This window comes from Perna viridis, chromosome 15 (assembly GCF_037379345.1).
Source record: "Perna viridis isolate PV_CMFRI_1.1 ecotype Kerala chromosome 15, ASM3737934v1, whole genome shotgun sequence".
NCBI classification, from domain to species: domain Eukaryota; kingdom Metazoa; phylum Mollusca; class Bivalvia; order Mytilida; family Mytilidae; genus Perna; species Perna viridis.
Genome location: NC_142459.1, coordinates 11,529,878 through 11,554,824, shown reverse-complemented (window position 1 = coordinate 11,554,824; position 24,947 = coordinate 11,529,878). Strand labels below are relative to the sequence as shown.

General features: G+C 36.9%; 1 protein-coding gene, 1 long non-coding RNA gene and 2 pseudogenes across 2 annotated transcripts; 2 read left to right on the top strand and 2 right to left on the bottom strand.

Moving 5' to 3' along the window:
- The first annotated feature begins 89 nt into the window (after positions 1–89).
- LOC148596933 (52 kDa repressor of the inhibitor of the protein kinase-like) lies at positions 90–10,752 on the top strand (annotated as a pseudogene).
- Positions 10,753–14,170: 3,418 nt separating this feature from the next.
- On the top strand, positions 14,171–15,408 carry LOC148596932 (uncharacterized). The gene is made up of 2 exons (XR_015918813.1): positions 14,171–14,386; positions 15,115–15,408. It is a non-coding gene; the product is annotated as an uncharacterized LOC148596932 (long non-coding RNA).
- A 6,145-nt stretch (positions 15,409–21,553) lies between these two features.
- LOC148596931 (uncharacterized) lies at positions 21,554–23,165 on the bottom strand (annotated as a pseudogene).
- LOC148596930 (uncharacterized) lies at positions 23,163–24,445 on the bottom strand. Its single transcript, XM_088562719.1, has one exon. It carries the CDS (start codon positions 24,278–24,280, stop codon positions 23,171–23,173), a length of 1,110 nt encoding a protein of 369 aa, XP_088418845.1. The 5' UTR covers positions 24,281–24,445; the 3' UTR covers positions 23,163–23,170.
- Positions 24,446–24,947: the final 502 nt, after the last annotated feature.

Here is a 24,947-nt window from a genome sequence, read left to right as displayed (position 1 = left end):
TTACGTGATCCATATTCCAACATCATTGACTCAAATATTCGACGTGTAATAGCTATCATTCTTTCCCACACTCCTCCCATGTGGGAAGAATGGGGAGAATTGAAAGTCCAAGTCGTTCCTTGTGTGTTCAAATACTTGCGCATGTGAGTGTCATCAACGTTGATGCAATTCAATCTCAGCTCGTTTACCGTACCCACAAAGTTAGTTCCTATATCAGAACGAATGACCTTAACACTGCCTCGGATAGATGTAAACCTGAGTGCGTTGACAAATGACGATGTAGTCATTTCCTCGACTACCTCTATGTGTGTCGCTCTAGTCGTTAAGCATGTAAACAAAGCACCCCATCTCTTACTATTAGCCGATCCTCCACGTGTGGCCCCGTGCAGGTCCGGGTGTTAAAAGAATAGGCCTGCAGCAGCGCTAAGCTTGTCGTAAAAGGCGACTAAATAGTGCTCAGAAACCTAGCCGGGGGCTAGGCGCTCTGCCCACAGAGCAACTGGGATGTGTGCCCCAGGTGGTGGAATGGGGTACCCCTGGCGTGTTACATGCTGGGGTTGTCAGGCTATAATACGGAAAACCTGACCGCAAACCATAGTGGTGCACCGTGTTGGGAACGATGCCACGTTCCTCGCACGTTAAAGAACCCTGCTGTGGTATTCGATAGGAGTAGGAACCTTTGCGCTCTGCCACAGGAGGCTAAATTGCCCGACCTTACCCATGCCCCTTTTTCCAGTGGCAATCAAAATTTGTCGACCCTATTATCCTTGTGACCCATCCTTTTTTTTCATTTCATGTTCATTTTGTCATCCATTTCATGTTCATTGTCTGAATATAGCTGAAATATTGCTGCTCGGACGTTAAACCCCAACAAACAAACAAAAACAAACCTCCACGTGTGCGTCGGGTTACTACTTCGAAAGATATCCACACCTACGTATGAGAACGGTGGCTCCCCATAACTTAACCTTTCTTCTGGGAGATCAGACATTTTCTGACTACTCGGTTCTGACCTTAACTTACGACATGTGACACAATTGAAGATAATTGACGAAAGAAGTTTCTTCCCGCCTAAAATCCAATATCCAGCTGATCTGACTCGACCCTCTGTCGTGTGACGTCCTTGATGTTTGACTTCAATATTGAATTTACGGACAATCAGTGTAGTTGCTGGATGTTTTCCGAGAAGAATGATCGGATGTTTGAGTTGACCTTCTAAACCACTCGCTTTCCTTAGTCGACCTCCTACGCAAAAAAGTCCATCCTTGTTCAAGTACGGGCCCAACTGATAGATTTTCCTGTTTTTATCAATTGGTTTTGAGAGTTTCAGATTGTCGATCTCAGTAGAAGAGAACGTTCCTCGCACGTTAAAGAACCCTGCTGTGGTATTCGATAGGAGTAGGAACCTTTGCGTTCCGCCACAGGAGGCTAAATTGCCCGACCTTACCCATCCCCCCTTTTTCCAGTGGCAATCAAAATTTGTCGACCCTATTATCCTTGTGACCCATCCTTTTTTTTCATTTCATGTTCATTTTATCATCCATTTCATGTTCATTGTCTGAATATAGCTGAAATATTGCTGCTCGGACGTTAAACCCCAACAACAAACACTCTGTTTCTGTATGAATTTACGAATTGTCACTAATGATCTTACAAGTCTATCCCAATCAGAAAATCTAGAATACAAGTCATCATTAAAACATAAAACTGGATCTGTTACATCCCCTTTGATGTCTACCTTGTTACAACGAATCTCAGAATCCTCGTCCGGATTAATCAGGCGGTGAGTGTCCTGATCAGAATTTACCAACTTCGGTCCACATAACCAAGTACTATGTTGCATGTCAATTGGGTTGATCCCTCTTGTTCCAACATCTGCTGGATTTTCCTCACTACGAACATAAAACCACTGAGACGGATCACTGAGTTTTCTGATGTGTACAACACGGTTTCCGACGTAAACGAAAAATCGTCTCTGATTTGTTTATGTACCCCAAGACCACACGACTATCACTGAAGAATTTAACCTGGTCGAGTTCGAGTTGTAATTGATCGATCGCTATCTATAGCGAGCACAGCTGCACACAGCTCTAATCTTGGTATCGTGTCCACTTCGGGGTGCGACTTTGGATTTTACTTGTACGAATCCAACTTTGGTTGAGTTGTTCCGATAAGTCACATGTAAGTATGAAACAGCAGAAATTGCAAGTTCTGACGCATCACAATAATTAAGTAACTCTCGACTTACGGTTTCACTAAGGTAAGGAACTATTACTCTTGGAATTTGAAGCGATTCAAGATAATGTAAGTTTTCCTTCCATTTGTACCACTCTTGAAGTTGATCTTCGGTTAACGGTTCGTCCCAATCCTTTATTTTTACAACAAAAATTTTCTGAAATTAAAGCAAATTATCCGGATTTTTCGACGGTGTATACAGATGGCTCAAAAGATGGCGATAGCGTTGCATGTGCTGCTGTCCATGGTAACAGAACTGTAACTGAACGGTTGCCATCGAGCGCTTCCATATTCACAGCTGAAGCTCGAGCCATATTGTTAGCACTTAAATTGATTACTCAATCTAATCTGTCACAGTTTATTATTTGTTCTGACTCTTTGAGCTGTCTTTTGGCAATTAAGAATCACAAACTGAAAAACACTGTTATTTTACAAATTTTGTATTTTATTCATCGACTTCGGGAATTTGATAGATTGTTTTTCTCTGGGTACCCAGTCATGTTGGTATTCAGTTGTAGACAGGGTTGCCAAAAAGGCATTAAATGAAATAATAAAGGACGTTAGTTTGCCATACACCGATTTTAAACCTTTAATAAGGAAATATATTTTAAAGATGTGGCAGGACCGTTGGGACGGTCTTCAACACAACAAACTCATTTCCATAAAACCCGATCTAGGCGTTCATCAATCCGGGTCGGGCAATCGAAAAGAGCAAGTGGTCATGACTAGATGCCGCATTGGACATTCTAGATTTACACATGGCCATTTGCTTGTTGGTGATCCTCCACCTGAGTGTATCCCATGTGATTGCCCTTTCTCTATCAAACATGTTCTTCTTCATTCTTTGGATTTTGCCAACACCAGGCAAAATTATTTCGACTGCGCCAATATGTTTGCTTTGTTCAAGACCGTTTCATCTGAAAACATCATCGATTTCTTGCGGGACATTTGTTTATTTAATAAAATCTAGATTGGATACCTTCCTTAGTTTTTCAATATTTTATCGAATTTATGTTTCTATATGTATTTTATGTCTTAGGTTCACCTTTTATGTACCTTTTTATATGTAAATAGCTGCTTGTTTTAATTTCATTATTTTATGAAGAGACTTTGATCTTAATTTTAATATTTTCCTTGCATTAAATGTTCTTGCCGTGATATGGCCCTGGTCGCCGAAACGGCAATAAACAACAACAATCAATCAATCAAAATTTGTCGACCCCATTCTCCTTGTGTCCCATCCCTTTTTCATTTCTTCATCATCAATTTCATGTTCATCGTCTAAATATAACTGAAATATTGCTGCTCGGATGTTAAACACCGTAATGACACTGAAGAGTTTCGTTGAGATCCTCGGACTTTTGGCTTGATCCAGATAAGGTATGAGAGTGAACCCATGGGAGCTTCGTTGAGTTCTTCGGACTTTTGGCTGGATCCACATGAGGTATGAAGTTGAACCCATGGCTCAAATTAATTGAAAATATTATCGTGGCGACAAAGAGGAGTTTCGTTGACTTTCACGGTCTTTTGGCTTGATCCAGATAAGGTATGAGAGTGAACCCATGGCTCAAATTAATTGTAAAAATTACCGTAGCGACACTGAGGAGATTCGATGAGTTCCACGATGGGGTATGAGGGTGAACCCATGGTTCAAATTAATTGTAAAAATTACCCTAACGACACTGAGGATTTTCATTGAGTTTCACCGACTTTTGGCTTGATTCAGTTGAGGTATGAGAGTGAACCCATGGCTCAAATTTAATTGAAAATATTACCGTAGCAATACTGAAGAGTTTCGTTGAATTTTGGCTAGATGCAGATGAGGTATGAGGGTAATATTCACAATCAATTTGAGCCATGGGTTCACTCTCATACCTCATCTGCATCTAGCCAAAACTCAAGGAAACTCCTCAGTGTCGCTATGGTAAAATATACAATTAATTTGAGTCATGGGTTCAACTTCATACCTCATGTGGATCCAGCCATTGGAAATAAGACATTTTTGCATATAAGGTCCATCTTCCCTTTTCCCAATAAATATATAAAATATAGGGGAGATAATTCACGCTCTTATTCGCAATTTAATGGCCTTACATGTCCAACATTTTGCGGATCTCAGCTAGAATACTTCTGTTTGACCTTGTATGTCCCAAACTGTGACAAATAAGTTAAAGTAGAGTAGTATAACCTTTACATATCAATATAAGGTGCAACTGGACGTAAAACTGCAAGAAATAAAACTCCTTAGAGAAAATGGTATTTTGTTTTGTGAAAAGTTTACGGACAGACGGACGCCGAGTGATGGCAATAGCTCACACTGACCCTCTGGGTCAGGTGAGCTAAAAATAACTGTTACAGGTCATTATATAGCAAACACACACAAGTCATGCCCCAACTGTTTATTAGAAATCTGTAAAATAATATTCTGAAGCCCGAGTGTTCAAATATCATCTGTGTGCTGCTTCAAAATAGTTACTATAGCTTGTGTCATAACATAAAAACATATCTGACATCTTGATGTGAAAAAATTATGCTTTGTTTCCAAGAAAGATCTGACAGTCTACTCAAAGCTTACTCAATTACTGCTTAAAATTCTCTGATATTGCTTTAACCTTGGAAATAATATTTGTACATCAGTTTTCCTAGATATGTACCTATCAATAAAGCAAAATTATAGCACTGGGATAAAACATTCACCTGTCTTAAATGTGATTATCCTCTTAATATTTAGGCAATTTAAGTCACTGTAATGTCTTTCGCCAATATCATGACAAAGCTATGTGAGAAGTCATTTACAAGTTACAAACAAACTCTAGCATGACATACTAGTAACAACACATTAAGGAATGTTTTCTAATGCACAAAGCATAAGACTTGAAACAAAATAAACCAAAATACATTGATAACGCTAAAACCTGAGATTTTAGGTTTTACATCTATTGTATGCTTGATCAACTATAATTTTCAACAACAACAAAAATTTCCAGGTTACTGCCCGAAAAAAATGTAACTAAAAATAGATATATTTAAAAAATTGGTAATTTCAAAGATTTTGAAAAATCACAGATTATCTAGAAACCATAGGGAAGGGGAAGAAACAAAATTATATGCTTTATAGTACCCTTTTACTTCAAAACAAGTTGCTTGCAAAATATGGGGTTGATAAGTTTACTAAGTATTGGACAAGATGCAGTTGAAAGTTATGATGTACTAAAAATTGTGCCAAATTGCTGATATGAGCCCTGTTTCGGCTAAAAAATATTTAAATTGCAGTGTTCTATGCTCATTTTGGAGCAATATCTTCAAAGTTGTCAATTTTTTCTTTAATATGAACCATTATTTGTTAATCTGAATTGATGGATTGTTGTCAAATATATTTGAAAAGAGGATTTCCATGTCCGCCACAAGAGAATGATCGCTCAACTTGAAGTAATTTCTCTCAAACCTCACTTCGTTGCCATGGCTTGGATATAGATATTTGAAAAGAGGATTTCCATGTCCGCCACAAGAGAATGATCGCTCAACTTGAAGTAATTTTCATGATCTTCAATTTGATCTTTACAAAAGGTTATCTCACTAAATATTATCTGACTGGATGGCTAGATCTTAGGTTTTGGCAATAAACGAATCGTCCTAGGTGAAGGTTTGCCTTCAGAACCCCCCAAAAAGACCTTTACATGAATTTCAATTACCTTTCAAATGAAGCAGATCTCCGGACAAGATTGAAATACCGAAAATAACAAAGGGCCGTAACTCTGGTAAAAATCGTCGAATCAAAATGCCATTCAGGAAAACACAACTTCTTATCATGGTGATTAATCCTACCAAGTTTCAAAGAGATCGGTCGAAAACTGTAGGAGGAGATCTCCGGACAAGCCATAGTCTAACGACGGACGGACGGACGGACAACGCCATACCATAATACGACCGTCAAATTTTGACGGGCGTATAAAAAAAGAACAGAATTGTTAAACTATATCTATATCTATTAGTGTTTGCGATATAAATGAGAAATAAGACCTGCGGCTGCTCTGTAAGTACTATCACAACAAATCACAAAAAAATGATTGTCTTTTAAAGACCATTGATACTGGCAGTATCTGCGCCACGATAAATCGTCATGATCCTTTCCTCCAAAGCATCCTTTCTCGTCCCGTTCTTTACTTTTATACCGAAACGCTGCGTCCTTTCGGTCAAATATCAAATATTAAACTTTAAGGGCTATATTTACCTAAATATGGTGGTAATAAGCACTTGAAATCAAGTTTTGTGTAGATTTGAGCAAAAATTAGGTTAGAAATGAGGAAAAACTCACTTTCATTACTGCAGTTAAGGCCATATAAGCATTCCCCTATGGCAACATGGAAAATCCATTATTGAGCACTTTTTTTGCTTTAGGTGCCCTTTACTGGTCATGTTTTAATGTGAAAACACTGTATTTACAAATTTAAAGCCAAATATATCACCTTTTGTGAAAATTTAAAGATTTAGGATTTTTGACATGTGATCAAGAAAAAGGGGGAGGCATGTCAGAAATAAATTTTTAAAAATAGACCAATTTCTCAGAAAATGATTACTTTTAAAATTATTTCTTCATTAATATTGTGAAAAAAACAAGTTGTAATTGATATTTTTTATTTGAAAAGGCAGAAAAAGTTCTTTGCAAATATTTAATGCATTTAGGTATGGTAGAATATTGTCACTTTTTTGCTCGCACAACTTGGTTACCCTATATTTAAAAATCAAATATTTAAAAAAGTGCTTGTCACATTTCACTGAAACTTTGCAAATGCATTCAGTATGTGTGTAGGAAGATACCTGTATAGTTATTTATTTTTTCTAAGACAAAAAGTGACTTTTTAGGTTAGAGACCACCAATTCAACCAATGAGCATTTGGAACGTACGCAAAAATAGTCCTACGCAGAAATTACCCCTGTTCCTCATAGTGCTGTGAAAAAAGTTCTCATCTTATTTAAAAAATTTAAAGTTTCTGAAAGGAAAAACATTTCTGTACATTTTATAGGTGCATTTTGCTTCTTGTGATGTGAAGCCTAATCTCCATAATGATTTTTAAATATACCCCTATCTTGTGAAAACACTTGGATTTCCCATGCTATTTATAGACACTTCACTTCCGGTGACCAGTACTGCACTGCAAGTCTGCTAACCCCACATGCCATTCTGAGGATTGTGAGCTGACATATGTAGAATCATGCTGATATATAGTCCTCTGCAGGTTAAAGTTAAGGTAAAGTCCAGAGAAGCCATTGAATATTGTGAAATTAGCATAGAAGCCTATGGGAAGTGGAATTAGTGGTTTTTAGCCTAAACAATACATTCAATGCAAAATTCTCATAGGAAAAATAAATTTTGAATTTTTTCAATCTCGGAGGTAAGAACCAGGCGCGTAGGCAGCCGGACGCACGGAAGCACGTGCTTCCACGTCGTTTCGGCAATTTTTTTTTTTTTTTTTTTTTTTTTGAGAGAGGGTTTAAGCCCTTAGTTACGTACCCTTTTTTTATATGACTGACAGTTTATTCTGACATGTGTCAAAACAAACCATTTCATTTAGTTTTAAATTGACACTTGATTGTATGTCACCTCATTTCCGTCTTATCACCTGATTTATCGCACGTGACTGATGCAATTCTTGGTACCAATAGTAGTCACACTGAGTTGAGCAGTTGCAGACGCACATTGAACAAATATCCTACTCATGATATGCAGTCCAAGCTCGACAATTTTTTGTCAAAGGAAAACCTAATAATGTCTCCAGTTCCGAGCAAACAGACACTACAAGTACAAGTGCCACTGAACAACAAGCCAACCTTCCCTCTGATGCTGCTGGGCCAAATTATTTTGATCTTGGGAAAGTGTCCACAGAGATGATATCACAAGACAAGTTTAAATTAGACCTATTGGCGACATCCTGGGATGCCTCGAAATTTAGTTTTCCTATGAGGTAATTTACCTGGATCATTATATTTTAAGTCTTTGTATCTAAACTCCAAGAATTTATGTATGATTTTATTTACAACATTTCCTCCATATCCCTTCTTTGTACATGTACATTGTTATAAAAAAAGATAAAATATCGTAAAAAGATTTTAAAATGGACATCGGTTTACTATTTATTCTATGTCTACAGAAGTTTAGAAGGGTGTGCTGAACTTTATTTCCTATATTTTACTATTTATTTAGGGACGGACTGCGATCTAGCATTGGGTCTCCTCACCGTTCATTGAAGACCTTAAGTATGGTCACGGGCTATGTGTTGTTTTTCTCCCCTTTACGTCGTTGTCTCTTTGACATGCTCCCCATTTCCCTTCTTATTTAAAATGTATAAAAGAAACAACCTAATATCCGTCAAACTGTCCGACATGTGTTTTTGTAATCTTTTAATGACGGATATATTTCCTTGAATTACAGGAAAATCAGAGGTGTAAACAGAAGCTTGAATTCAACATGGTTATCGAATAATCCTTGGATGCGTTATTCCGAGTCATTAGATGCAGTTTTTTGTGCACCATGCGTATTATTCGGACCAAAGAGAGATGATACAAAAGACAAAACCTTCACTTTGACATCCAAAGTAGATGACTGGTCAAACATAGGTCGTTCGGTGGAAAGACATTTGAAAAAAGGTGCAAAACACCACGATTATGTAATGTCGGCAGAGGAGTTTGTGCGTATACAAACACGGAAATCTTCCGACATATGGGAATCTATGTCCAAAAGCTACAATGAACATGTACAAAGAAACCGGAAAATTTTACACTGTATTCTTGAAGTAATCATTTTGTGTGGAAAGCAGAATATCGCATTAAGAGGACATGAGGAAAACAAGAACAAATTCAAAATGAGTTAGTCGACAACTGTAATAGGGCAGTGTTTTTTGGGTTCATTGCTGAGGAGGCAACAGATAGATCGACTAAGGAACAAATATCTTTATGCGTTAGGTATTACGATCAGCAATCACAAACTGTTCGCGAGGACTTCTTAGGATTTGCTGAGGCAGAAAAAACTACGGGCGAATCACTTGCCAATAAATTTCTGGCGGAATTGGAGTCGATCGGAATTATAGTTGGCCATATGCGCGCTCAAGGGTATGACGGTGCCGCTAATATGTCAGGTATTCATCGTGGGGTTCAAGCCAGGATAAAAGAAACTGTTCCAGAAGCCTCTTATGTGCACTGCAAAGCTCATAATTTAAACCTGGCCATAGTACACGCGTGCAAAGAACCACTGATAAGAAATCTTATGGACACGGTGCAGGCAATAGCCTTTGCATTCGATTACAGCGCGAAAAGATTATTAAACTTCAAAGAAAATCTCGAAACTACAGATGATAACGTCAAAGAAGGTATGGGAAAACGACAAAAACTGAAAACGTTGTGCGAGACGAGATGGGCAAGCCGGTCTGACTCTCTTTACACGTTCTTGACGGCCTTTCCTGTTGTTGAGCTCATTAGACGATTTACAACAAGATGGTGACGCTAAGGCCCGTAGCTACTACAGTTCAATTACAAAGTTTGACTTTATTATCGGGTTGGTGGTTGCTCAAACGGTGTTGCAACCTCTGGTTCGCCTGTCTGCGGTTCTGCAAGGAAAAGACTTCGATCTAATTCAGGCTGTTGGCGAAGCTAAAGTGGTGGTAGCGGTTCTACAGGATATGCGAGATAATGACGCGGAATGGGACTCTATCTATGACCGCGCAGTTGCTTTGGGAAACAGTGTTGAAGTTGATCCAGCTATACCTAGGGGAGCCGCAAGGCAACAACACAGAGTTAATGTCCCTGCAGCAAACCCAAGTCAATACTGGAAAAGGGCTTTGTTCCTGCCATTCGTAGATCATCTTTTACAGGAATTACGCGACAGACTCATTAAAAATGAGGACCGATTTCTAGCCCAACACATCGTTCCGTCTTTAATCGATGGTCTAACAGACGATGCTATAAACAAGCTGCATGACACTTATAGTTCTGATATGGCAGACATCACATTGGAGGAATTCAACCTAGAAGTTCGGAAATGGAAAGCTGTTTGTTTTTTGTTTGTTGGGGTTTAACGTCCGAGCAGCAATATTTCAGCTATATTCAGACGATGAACATGAAATGGATGATAAAATGAACATGAAATGAAAAAAAGAAAGGATGGGTCACAAGGGTAATAGGGTCGACAAATTTTGATTACCACTGGAAAAAGGGGGAGATGGGTAAGGTCGGGCAATTTAGCCTCCTGTGGCGGAGCGCAAAGGTTCCTACTCCTATCGAATACCACAGCAGGGTTCTTTAACGTGTGAGGAACGTGGCTTCTTTCCCAACACGGTGCACCACTATGGTATGCGGTCAGGTTTTCCGTATTATAGCCTGACAACCCCAGCATGTAACACGCCAGGGGTACCCCATTCCACCACCTGGGGCACACATCCCAGTTGCTCTGTGGGCAGAGCGCCTAGCCCTCGGCTAGGTTTCTGAGCACTATTTAGTCGCCTTATACGACAAGCTTAGCGCTGCTGCAGGCCTATTCTTTTAACACCCTGACCTGCACGGGGCCCGATGGATTGGAGTTGAGGTGGCCGATAGACCAAGTACCTTATCAGATACATTGAATGTGACCTCATCTGACTTATATCCGAGTCTGTATAAGTGCATGCTCATCCTGGTTTGCATGCCCGTCACAACAGCAACAGCCACAGCCGAGAGGAGCTTCAGTGTGATGCACCGGGTAATAACCTACCTCCGCTCCACCATGACTACTGAAATACTCTCCGCTCTTTGTATGCTACACGCATACAAAGATTTCTCTGTTGACATTGAAAAAGTTATCGATTCATTCGCTACACGTAAAGACAGGCGACTGGCTTTCCTGTTCCGGGTTAAGGAGAATGATTAAATGATGTATCAATAATAAAGTAGATCACAAAAGTTTTTAATATATATTAATTACACCAAGTCCCGTGTATGCGCTAGAATGTTCTCAACAGAAGTCACCTACGTAGTTTTCACTTTGTCTGTCTGTCCGTCAACTTGTCTGTCTGTGACCAGACGTTACTCACCGAAATAAGCATATCCACATACCCAAATTTACAGGTTTTTTTTGACATTTTGGTAATACTTGTTTTCTGTTTGATTTGAAATTTGTCACCATGTTGCGTATATTTGTGTGGCAGAGTCAAGTTTTGTACATATTTTTATTAATTGTCATGTTAATTATAGTTAAGTATTTCAATAATTTTATTCTTAATTAAATTTATGAAATTATGTTTTCAGCTGATTGAATCTACCTGATTACAGTTAATTTATAGTATTCATGTTTTCAGCTGATAGTATTCTCCTGATAGCAGTTAGTCTTAATTTAGTAATTCTAATCTTGTAATAATTATTTTCAGAGTAGTAATTTATAACAGTACTTTTGGTTATTTATTTCTATTGGTCAGTTTTGGTGATAGGAATTGTGGTGTCATATTTTAGGCGGGAATCCTTTGTCTTTGTTTTGGTCACTTGACTTTATATGTTTTGACTGATGGAAGCCATTATTTTGTTTGTCTAACTTGAACTCATATTTTGGACTTCTTATTATGGATAGTTTCCTATTCTTTTGAAGGTTAGTCTTATTACTTCAATCCTTTATTAACATACCTATGAAACCTTATTTTAACTGGTTTGAGTTGTGAGATTGAGAGTTATGAATGACATAGTGTGAATGGCTGATTGATTGTATGAACAGTGTGTGTGACTTGATATAAACTTTTAAACTTATATATTAAACTGCATAAAGTAACTAATACAGATAAATCAATTAAATCTGGTATATAAATTATTTGATTGTTGTAAATAATTTATAAATAATGGTTAAAATGATAATTTTGACATAAAAACCATTAACTAGGATTTTATCATATTGAATGAGTGTTTGATTATGATTTTAATACTTAAATAAGCATATAAACTCAATATGTAAATAACTGGATAAATAGACAAGGGAGATAATATTTTTGTCCATTTTTGATTAGATTTTTAGTAGCTTAATATTTATATCTTCAGGTGGATACAGTGCACGTTATTACTGTGTACTATGTAGCAGATTATCTTGGGTTGTAAACCTAACCTTTGCAAAACCTGCAAGGTATGTTTTGTTGTACTTACGTGTGCTTTTGCTTTGCTTATGTTTTGTTTATTAACATAGTATAATGTTGCTTTAACATTTGCTTTTGCTTAACTAATATGTTATTTTATATTTTTACTACACAACATTTAAAACAAGATCGAATACAGCAAATATATTATTTACTGTGATGTGCAGATGCATTCTTTAAGATGTGCATTTAACTATGTAAAACAAGTATAGATTACAATCAGAATGCATCATACTCATTTTGAACAGATCCGATATTACCGTATACATTTTTAATATATTCATATTTGGTAATTATGGAAAATTGTACTTTTCCTGTATCATATATAATTACTAGATTTATAAGGTATTTTATAGTAATTGTTGAATAGATAGTTAGAATATCTTTATTGTTATTTCAGGGTTTTATAACTATACTTTCTTTGAATGAATAAAGAACCTATTAGAACCTGAGATAGTGTTTATTGTTTTCTAAAGACCGTAAAATACAGCTTTGTCACATTTGCATTAATTTATATCTTTCAAAAGTAAAGAAAACCATAATTTTCGACCTATTATAAGCATGTTCTAACGTCTCATTTTCTTAAAATCGAGGAGCTTCCGGGGGCTTCGCTTTGCCCTGCTTGAGCGGCCCCTAGACCCCTCGCCGTAGGTTGCTTCCACTTCTAAAAAAGCCTGGCTACGCCCCTGAGAACGAAAAATAATTGTAAGGGAATCGTAGTACGGAACGACATGAATGAAATGGCAAGTTTTTGAAAGGAACCGTCGAGTAATTACAAAAATAAACGCAAAAAACCGCAAACAATCTGAGGTGACTTGGAGTATAGAAGCCTATGGGAAGTGGAATTAGTGTCGGCGTCACATAAATAACATACTGTTAAAATTTGAATAAAAATATTTTCTACGACTTTATTGACACCTACCGTCGTTTAAATTGTCTTAAATGACTTGCTCATTCGTTTAGCCAAACGGCTTCTCCCTAAACATTGAATCGTTAAATTCCGGTCAGATTTTAATTCTAGGTGCCAATATTTACATTGTAAAAAGTCGGCCATGTTTACAGTGATCGGGTTGCTAGGAGATGTTGTTTACGTTTAACAGTCATTCCCAAATAATGGGTACAATTACATAATTACAGTGTCGCCGGCAATATTCCATAAATTACCAGCTTAAAATTTGTTTCGGAGAAGTTTCTTTTTTGTTCTTAGAAGTTGGAATATATACTAACATAAAATTATATTTCGTGGTGATGTAAATCGTAAATAATTTTGTGTGATTTTAACATCCATTATCCGGAAATCACTCCAAATACGAATGTCGCTTAGAAAAAGTCCAAATGTAGGTGTGAAATTAACATCCTTCTTTTCATCCAATTCATATAAACTTTCCATTTTTATTTTACACCATATTATATTTTAATTATATATTACTTTCTTCATCGCATGATGTTGAATACACTTTGACCAAGAAACTAAATCAATGTCGCCGATAAACGTATAACCTACCATAACGAATGTTGAGGTACGGGCAGGAAATATTCATATGACAAGAAAACCTGATTCATATGACTTTAAGAAGTGTTGATATATTAATTTTTTAAATGCTACCTCTAACTTTTGTTACAAGGTTATGAAAATTGAAAAAAATACTTTTTGTTCTGTATTTTCCCATTGTCGCATATAAGAACCTAACCTACGTTACGCATAATTTTGTAACATATTTTCAGGGACAACTCATATGATTCAAAGTTTCTTTAAAATACACATAATTCTTCTCAAGAATCAGTTTTGTGAAAGCAAATCAAGAAAATTGTTGCATATATCCAAATTAATAATAATAAACCTAACCTCCGTTTTAATAACCTCCGTTACGCAGTTGTTACCGGACCTTTTTATCGGTATCAACGGCTGTTGACACCGCCGGAAGTCATTTTTGTAGCAGACAGCTTTTGTTGAAAATAATACAGCACGACAAAAGAAAGATATAAAGAATATTTTTATCGATTTTTGAAAGGTAAGTTTGCTCATTTATTCCCCATGATGCAAGAAACATTAAAACGTACAATAAACGTTTTCTCAGCCATTTTCTCATATATAAGACTCTACAACACAACTTTGCTAAAATACGACGACTTTCACAACTTCAATAGCGGTGTATAGCCAATATTATCCAGATTTTCGAGACTTCATGAATGTTACGGAGGTTATGCTAATAATAAAAAAAATTTAACATGCATACACGAAAATAACAATTAAAAATTTGTTTACATTGTTACAGATCCCGTTTTAGTCAATCAATTACCACCTATGAGTATCAAATATTGATGCCTTTCATTAACAACACTTTTGATATACGTTACGGAGGATAGAAATTAAAAAAAAATTAATCATTTGTTCCAGGCAAGACTTAATTCTCCTATGGTTACGATAATCGAAGAATATTTTTTGTTCCATTGTCTTGATAGTCATTACATTGAAATACTAACTGTGATATATACGTTCGATGTTGGTAAGTGCTCGAATTTGCCGTTATGGAGGTTTTTAATTTCGTTACGGAGGATAGAAAAAAAATATATGATTATCGATTGACGCCTATGCTTCATAGTGGAGTATAAATACATTATAATATCTATGTAGGTGCGGGCACGCGAGTGTATGAGTATTATGCATGTCCCCCAGATTAGTTGCGCATGTGCGTGTATGAAAACAAGCCTGTTCATTTCGTTCTATTTTTATTTTCAGACAATGCCACTGAGTAATGCAGAGAGACAGAGACGTTATAGGGAGAAACAAAAAGCAAAAAACCCAGTTACATATCTCAAGAAAGAAGCTCAAAGGAAAAGAGAAACATATATTCCATCGAATTTACTTTCCCCCGCTGCATTAAAGAAAAGACGAGAAGAGCTATGTAAGAAGTCAAAGCGACATTACAAGAAAGTAAAAAGAGTCAAAAATGATACGATCGAAGTTGCAAGACCTTCCTCCTCATTAACAATGATAGTCAAATTGCCAATCAACAACATAAACAAGGGAAAACAAGTGAGAAAAACATATCGGAGGTCGTTGAGAACAGCGTACAGGAAAAAAAATGAACTGTTAGGAAAGAATTCAGAACTGGAAAGAAAGAATAAAAGGTTACAGAAAAGAATTGAGCGTTTGAACAAGAAGAAACCCTCGATGACGTTGACATCTACAGATGCAGAGGACGCAGACATTTCAAGTTTGGATAGTTCTATCAATAACGAAAGAATACCTATCAATGAAATGACCCCTAGAAGCAAAACAAGAACAGAAGTAAACTCCTTGCAGCTAGATAGGAAAAGGGCAGCACAAGTTAGAAAACAACTCTTACTTTCTAACACAGTACTTCATAGCATTAGGTCATCAGTACAGCAGAAAAAGAAGAAAGGGGTTAAATCAGTCTGGTCCGGGTTGATGTCAAGATATCGGTGTGCATCTGCCTTGAGTAGATCACTTGGGGTAAACAGAAAGAAAGTTAATGATTTGTCAAAAGAGAGGAAAGGCAAAGCTATGTCCGAACAGGTGAAGGGCGTGGTAATTGAATTCTTAGAGAGAGAAGATAACAGCACTACACTACCAGGGAAAAAAGACACTAAAACGACAAATAAAGAAACTAAGCAGAAGCATGTTTTGTCAGATTATGTAATGAACCTGTACGAAAAGTTCAAGCTCGAAAACCCAGAAATTCAGATGTCGAGAACGGTCTTTTATAAGTTAAGACCACCGCATATAATTCTCGCAGATTTTGCCAACAGAAAAACCTGTCTGTGCTCTAAACATCAGAACCTGGCTTTGAAAATAAAGGGTCTAAACAATGTAGGCTTGAGGTGCTCCAAAAATCCTGATATGCTCATCAAGGAGTTCACCATCAATGAGGAGATCTTAGAACAGATAAACTCGCTGGAATCTACTACAATCAAGTTCACTCAGTGGAAGAGAGTTCCAGATGGAACGAAAATGAGGTTTAAAGAAATAGAAGAAACAGTAACAAAAGCAGACTTCTGCGTCAAATTTGATAAAGATCTGACAGAATTCAGGGATCACGTTGATAGAGTTCATACCCAATACAGTCAGCTCAAAACCCTTCGCGAAAACCTTCCAGAGAATGAAGTTTTAATATGGATGGATTTTGCGGAAAACTTTGGCTGTGTCTCAGTTGAAGAGGTACAATCAGCTTACTGGAATGCTGCCATGATATCTCTGCATACTATGGTAGTTTATTATCCTACTGGTACGGACAACAAAATACAGAGCTATGTTGCTGCTTCAGATGTTCTGTCACACAATGCTACAGCAGTCTACACAATCCTTAAAAAAATGATAGCTATCATGAAAGAAGACAATCCAAACCTCAAAAGAATACATTACCTAAGCGATTCCCCGACAAGTCAGTATAGGAATAAAACAATATTCCAGTTTATTGCAATGCACGATCAGGAATTTGGAATGTCAGCTCGATGGAGCTACCTTGAAAGTGGTCATGGCAAGGGGCCATGTGACGGGCTTGGCGCAAGTGTCAAGAGAGCTGCGGATAATGCCGTCAAGCAAGGCAAGAGGTCGATTCAGTCTGCAGACGATTTTATGATATGGGCTACTGGAGCTCGGGAATCTGGGAGTAGAGTGAAATACATATCTTACAACCAGGAGGATTATGATAACTCAGAGAAGATTTTGTCGGAAAGAATTACACCTGTTGCTGTCAAAGGAACATTCAAAATTCACTATGTCATAGGAAATGGAATAACCGAAGTATATACAAGAAATACGTCATGCTATTGTAAGGAATGTATTGCTGATATTTCTACATCAACATGTGTAGGGTACACGCTTCATCGACTTGTAAAGGACAGTGGTAACGAGGGCATTGTAGAAGCTCTGGCAAGTTCAGATCAAGAGGGAGAAACAGGAGAAGGAAGAAATCTAGAAGGAGTAGAAATAAACAGACACCAGCAGGAGACTGTTGCGCTAGATAAACTTTCGAAAGAAACTTGGGTTGCAGCAATGTACCAACGAAAATGGTACATAGGACAAGTTATAGATTTAGATCAAAATGATGAAGAAGTCAATGTGAAGTTTATGACACAGGCTGGTCGATATGGGGAGAGCTTCAAATGGCCAAAGGAAGATGACATAATCTGGATAAAATTGGAGCACATTTTATGTGTTATTGTGTCTCCTCCTAAACCATCGGGGAAAAGGATAAAAACTTATACCATCCCATTAGATGACTTGAAGAAAATCGAGATCCTCGCTAAAACACATGCCTAAAAAACTTTGATGTACTTGTCATTCCAAACATGTTATTGTGATGTTTTGGTAATATATGTGAATTAAATGAGAAAAAATAACCTCCGTAACACGAAAATATAATTGAAAATAATATATTTCGTCTTAATGTCATTGCAAGTTATATAAATTTGTCTAATATGGCCAGTAAAATATCACTGTTGGTTACAAGAAATATCAAATTAACGATATTAAGTTAAGATAAAACAATCTCGTGAATGTTCATGAATCGTTACGGAGATTATTGCATAAAAGGTCCTTTTAATTTAAAAATACATATAATTTGATATAAAAAAACAGTTGTCTAGTTTGTATCTTGTCTGTGAGTTGTTGTAAAATGTACGCAATAAATATTTGAATGTTACTTTGTATCAACATTTGCATACTGTTTTTTTCTTAACCTCCGTAACAAAGTTGGGCATGTGGATATGCCACATGAAACATGCGCAATAGTAATTCAAAACATATTTATTAGATCATTTTGGAAAGCTGTAATATGAAACTATAATAATATACAATAAGACCTTTTTATATGTTAAAATTCATTACTTCTCTAGTACTGCAAACTTGTAATATGAATTAATTATAAAAAAAACTCTCTTGATTCAGACATTTTATTTGTTTATTTCTTTCTATACATTGCAGAATAATACCATTAATTATTTTGTTATGGTGGTATATGTAAGCCTTTTCACATGAGCCTTGATAAACATCATGTGTTCCTCTTCTTTAATTATTAAGGCTGACTTTATAAAACACTAACTTCCGTAACGTTCACATCTACCTTAACATCTTAAAAATTCTATAACTTGAAAACTGCTTTGATGGTGCGAGTGAAATTTTGGAAATTGACAGACCAGATATAGATACAAAATGGTATACCATTTGTCCCTCTGTTCAGTTGACATTTATTTTTATCAGTTTCTACAATCTAATTGTACCCATTATTTGGGAATGACTGTTAAATGGTTTGTCCAAAAACCGAAGAACCCAGAATGCACTTCGGCGTTATTCGGATATCTCGGATTTATTTTACGCGAACAACGTACAATACCGAGAAGTTGATCAAGCAGACGATTGTCACCGGAGTTCGACGGGAACTTACGAACTTCGTTTGTAAACAAATCGTCCCGTAAAAACCAACATGGCGGATATTAGTATGGGATTTTCCCGTAAGGATTTGTTACGCGTGATTTAAGCTAATAAGCGACTTGTTTTTGAGAAGCTGTTTGGGTAAACGAATGTGCAAGTCATTTAAGACAATTTAAACGACGGTTGGTGTCAATAAAGTCGTAGAAAATATTTTTATTCAAATTTTAACAGTATGTTATTTATGTGACGCCGAGTATAGTGGTTTCTAGCCTTTACGAACATACAGAAAGATAAGGCAAGTTCTTCAAAAACAGATACCGGTGTAAACATTTATGGATAATAATGTGCTATGGTTACGAATGTCTGGACTCGAGGCTTTCGCGGCGGTAATTATTCTCTGATCTTGAACTTTGCGAAGTTTGTTACATTTGCTTTCCGATTTGTATTTACGTCATAATTGACAAAACTTACGTCACACTTCAAATATTTTAATTGCAAATTAATCAAATATAATCAATTTTAATTAAACAATGCCTTATCTCTACCAAATGCACACATTCACATAATGACATATATTCTAGCCATATCAGTCTCTTATAACCAAAGATAATCACCATAAATATAACACTTTACTTCAAAACTCATACTTAAGAAAATCAAGTGCTGGGTGCAACAATTTATTCAATTACAAATTAAACAACACAATTACATATATGAAATAAGCAATGCATGTTAAGTATATAATAAAGCAAAAAGCCTAATACATGTAAGCTAACTGCTACAAGTACCATATAAAAAAACTACCCCTTATGTAAGCACTTGTTATACATTTAAGCCTAGTTATGCAAAATTTTAAGCAATAGCAAAAATACGAGCAAAAATTTAGCTAAAAAAACTGAGCCAGCTACCAGCCAATAATACTATTGGTGTGGGAGGGAGGGTTTGCAAAAATAAGCCAAAGCAAAGTATCTTCTGCAAAAAGGCCAGGATGTGGCCATGCTAATAATAAAATACAATACAAATTCGGACGGGCATGACTCGATTTCCGTAAAAATGAATTTAACAAAATTCTACTTTACTTCAAAACTCATACTTAAGAAAATCAAGTGCTGGGTGCAACAATTTATTCAATTACAAATTAAACAACACAATTACATATATGAAATAAGCAATGCATGTTAAGTATATAATAAAGCAAAAAGCCTAATACATGTAAGCTAACTACTACAAGTACCATATAAAAACTACCCAAGAACCCAAAGGGTAATAGAAAGAAAAGAAAATAATAATAATAATAATGAATTGAACATTTATATATCAAAATCCATAATAATTCAAAGGGCAGTTTTAGGCAAGGCCTCCCCAAACTTTTTCATTGCTTTTGTTTTGTCGGACAGGCCTTTGTCAATGTATCGCAAGTAGGCATCACTTTTCCACATGCCTATATCTTGTATGGTTTCACCTGACAAACCTGCATGAAAAGCAAAGGTTGCCCCACCTCTTCGAAATGAATGTCCAGTTAACTTCTTATTACAGCCTGCACTTGCAAGAGTATCATTAATAAAGGCTATAAAACGCACATATGACAAAGGTTTAAAAACATTTTCACATAACAAAGAGGACTGACCGTTAGACCCTAGTATTTCATGAAGGCTCAGTAGACGTAATAAGGCAGAGGCTGGACAGAGAGGATTATCTGTAATCTGCGGCATCACAATTTGAAGCTGTCTCTCACGAAATTGTATAGTTTTGGTATAAAAAAAATGTAATTACAAATCCGTTTTCATAGCTATCTATCTGCTCAATACGTAATATAGGAGTATGCTTATCCGTGAGCAAAAAATTGCCAGGTCTAAGTAAACCAAAAAATCCAATTAAACATGCTACCCATATGGATAAATCAAAAAGTCTATACAAATTTAAGGCCTTCTTTATCAGCAGAATGATATCCGGAGTAACTGCTGTAGCTCCTATTTGTGCATCACCTAATCTCTCCTGACTCCTTGCAATAGATGTTTTATGTGCCAATTATCAAGAGGATCATGAAAACCATTGGCTTTATGTAAATGTTTTACTATCACCAAATAATTCTCAATAGTACAAAACCGGAATTTCTTGTAATAGGCTAAATAGGCTATGTATAAGGAAACATCCTGGGTTGAGATAGGCACTGGCTGTTTAAACATAGTCTCACAAAAGGAAAGGTAGCACTTCAACTGAAATCTGTACAAACGCTTTGTGCTCTCTGCCCAGCCCCTGGCCTTGTACTCAGCCACAGCCCTTTCGAGGGTGTCTTCCACATAACCACATGTGAATAAAATATTTATAAGACATGATTAAGCAGATCATAAGCATAAAATAGTCCTATCTGATTCAATGATAACAATTCATAAACTTGACTTAGTCTGTCATTTTCACGCCCGTGCAGGTCCGGGTGTTAAAAGAATAGGCCTGCAGCAGCGTTAAGCTTGTTGTAAAAGGCGACTAAATAGTGCTCAGAAACCTAGCCGAGGGCTAGGCGCTCTGCCCACAGAGCAACTGGGATGTGTGACCCAGGTGGTGGAATGGGGTACCCCTGGCGTGTTACATGCTGGGGTTGTCAGGCTATAATACGGAAAACCTGACCGCAAACCATAGTGGTGCACCGTGTTGGGAAAGATGCCACGTTCCTCGCACGTTAAAGAACCCTGCTGTGGTATTCGATAGGAGTAGGAACCTTTGCGCTCCGCCACAGGAGGCTAAATTGCCCGACCTTACCCATCCCCCCTTTTTCCAGTGGCAATCAAAATTTGTCGACCCTATTATCCTTGTGTCCCATCCTTTTTTCCATTTCATGTTCATCGTCTGAATATAGCTGAAATATTGCTGCTCGGACGTTAAACCCCAACAAACTGTCATTTTCATGTAATCTAGATACAGCATCGGCTAGTCTGTTGCGCTTGCCAGGTATATGTACACAAAAAATTGAAAAAGTTAAATACAGCTTGCATAAAAAACAAAAATCTAATGTACACCATCACTGTTGGATTTTTACTTGACATTTTATTTATTACACTCTTGGCAGTAACATTGTCCGTGTATACAATTACTTTCTTATTTTGCAATAATGAAGCCCATCTAAAAATTGCAACAACAATTATGATTGTCTCTTTCAAATTAATGTGCAGAGGAGCAACTTCAGGCATATCAACAGCCCAGTTAATGTATAAAAAGTCACCTAGAAAAACTGCTCCCCCTCCCTCAGAACAAGCATCACACTGAAGTGGTGAAATAGCCTTATTGTCTAGAATATGAGTCTTTCCATTAAAAAAATGCATGAAATGAAGCCACCAGTCTAAGTCAGCAAAAAAATCAGAGTTTAGTAAAACCTTATCAGAGTGACCCTTAAGTGTATTCTGTAAGTCTATTATCCTACGTAAAAAGGGGCGGCCTCCTTGTATGACTTGCGACGCCCAGTTTAAACTTCCAATGAGTGATTCAAGCTGTCTTTTAGACGCACGACGTTTGGTTTGAAATGAACGTAATAATAAATTAAAATCTGATAGTTTTTCATTTGGCAATGACAGCGTCATCTCTACCGTATCAATTAGCACACCTAAAAAAATCAGTTTCTGTGCTGGCCCTGATATCTTACTGTAGTTAATATGAAAACCAAGCAAACGCAGAATTGCAAGAAGCCTCTGAAGTGCATTTTTACAATTGTTATATGAGTCACTGATAATCAAAAAATCATCAAGGTATGAAATCACCAGAATATTAAACTTAGCCTTCATGATTCTGCACACTGCACTTGAAAGACGTTGAAAAATACTTGGCGATTTTGAAGCACCAAACGGTAATTTTGTATCATAAAAGTATGTTTCATCTGCATCGCCATCAAATTTCCAATGAAGACCAGTGAGATTAAAATTTGATTCATGAATGCTTACACATCTATATGCATTTTTTAAATCCACTTTGCAAAGGTAATCATGAGGTTTTATTAATTTACATGCATAATTAAGATCCATATATGAGCATGATTTTTCCTAAACTAAGCTATTCACACAAAAATTATTTGGCATACTGGCATCATGAATCAAACGCACGGATCCATTAGTTTTGGGAACTGAACCAAGTGCACTAGTTATAAGAGGCGGAACTTTGGTCACCACATAGTTGCCATTTTCGATTTCAACATTAATTTGCTTCTCCACTAAACTTTTGTTTGACAATGCAGATCTGTAATTATCACATAAAACTGGGGAATTAAAATTAGGCATACGGTCCACGATAGAAAAACCATATTTGACACCACACAATAAAAAATCATAATCTATATCATCACTAGGCAACAAATTGGACCATGAATTCACATTTAAACGGTATGTGTTGACACAAGAAATGCTTCGAGGAAAGATTAAGATGTGGGATTCTGTTGCGGTTTCTTCCCTTCGTTTTTTGCATTGTGCTCGACTGCTTTGTGATCGCGAGAATAACATATTGCGCAATTATGAGCCATTCGACACTTTTGAAGGTCACATGATCCCGAATTAAACTTTCTGCAAATTTCCCTACCATCTGGCAAAAAGGGGCCTCTTCTCCGCTGACTGAATTTCGACCCTGAATTTTCCATTACATTTTGAGAATGTGAAGTTTTGCTCATTGCACTAAGTGTACGCATAGTTAGATTGTTATTCCTTGGGACGAGATGGAAGTCTCTCAAATCTTTCTGGGGTTCCCCCCATTTAAATCCCTCTTTAGCTTGAAGGTCCCTATATTCCTTATCATACAAGAGTACACTATGCCAAATAAGGTTAGCAGCAAGTCTAAATATGCTCTGTGTGTAATTAATGTACCCCTTGATTTCCAAGGAAGACAATTCACCAGTACGCACAAGTTCATTGAAAATACCAAGGCTCGCGAAGCCCCATTGTTCTAAAGTGACTTGACTAAGGGGTGTTTTCTTGCGGTCAATTTGGATACGAGCTCCGCCCCCGATATCTACTATATGGCCCTCTTCTTCAATAGAATCAAGAGATGTTAAAAATAAAAAGTCAGTAATTTGCTTGGCCTTTTTTATTTGTATACCTGATCCTGGGTTGAGTTGACTAGTGTCTTTAGGTTGTACAGCTTGAAGTTCCAAAGCCAAGGCTTTAGTGAGGTCTGATTGCTTCTTCTCCAACCTAACTTTTGCTAATTCAAGATTTAGCTGTTCGCACTGGGCCTCCAATTTTGAAATTTCTGATTTTATGTGTCTCTGTTCCGTAACTGAACTTTTAGTGGTTTTTGTCGCTGGGGCCGAGCGTGGGGCTTCTAAAAGTAGACGCTGGTCCATAATAGTAGCAAAAGACAAGTCGGGGTCCTGTGAAAGTGGGCTATTCTGTGCTGCCCCGGGGTTGGTTACCGAAGGCGAAGAATCTAATGCCGGTGTTTGATTTTGGTCTGAAATATGTTCATGGTCCCCCTTAAGCGCTTGAAGAATTTCATGGTACTTGTTGCCGCCAGTAATACGTGGGGTTTGTTGCATATTTTACACATAAATGTCACTAGTTTTGCAAAAATAAGCCAAAGCAAAGTATCTTCTGCAAAAAGGCCTGGATGTGGCCATGCTAATAATAAAATACAATACAAATTCGGACGGGCATGACTCGATTTCCGTAAAAATGAATTTAACAAAATTCTACACAATTTTGGCAAAGACGATACAGGTTTACGACAATTGATGTCGTAAACTGATAATGTCGTAAAAATATTCGTGTGACTACAGTTTACGTCATAATTGACAAAACTTACGTCACACTTCAAATATTTTAATTGCAAATTAATCAAATATAATTATACAATATTAATTAAACAATGCCTTAATATAGAGAACAAATGTACAATTTATGAATAATCAAGACCTTCAAACTCTTGCACATTGTCAGTATAATCACGAGGTGCTAAAGGGTATACATAGTGGTTGAAAAATACCTCTTTGGTCTTCCAACGACCAATATACATGGCAGTTTCTTGGTCAACTCCAGATTGTACTGCAGCATTAGCTGCTGTTGGCCTAAATTATTTGGCCGTAAAACCTCCACCTCCTAAACCAGCCAATGATGTGGCATCACATAAAATCTTAGCTCCAGTTTCTGCAGAAATTGGCTTATATGGGTAAGTAAGCGACAAAAATACAGGACCTGAAAATGAGG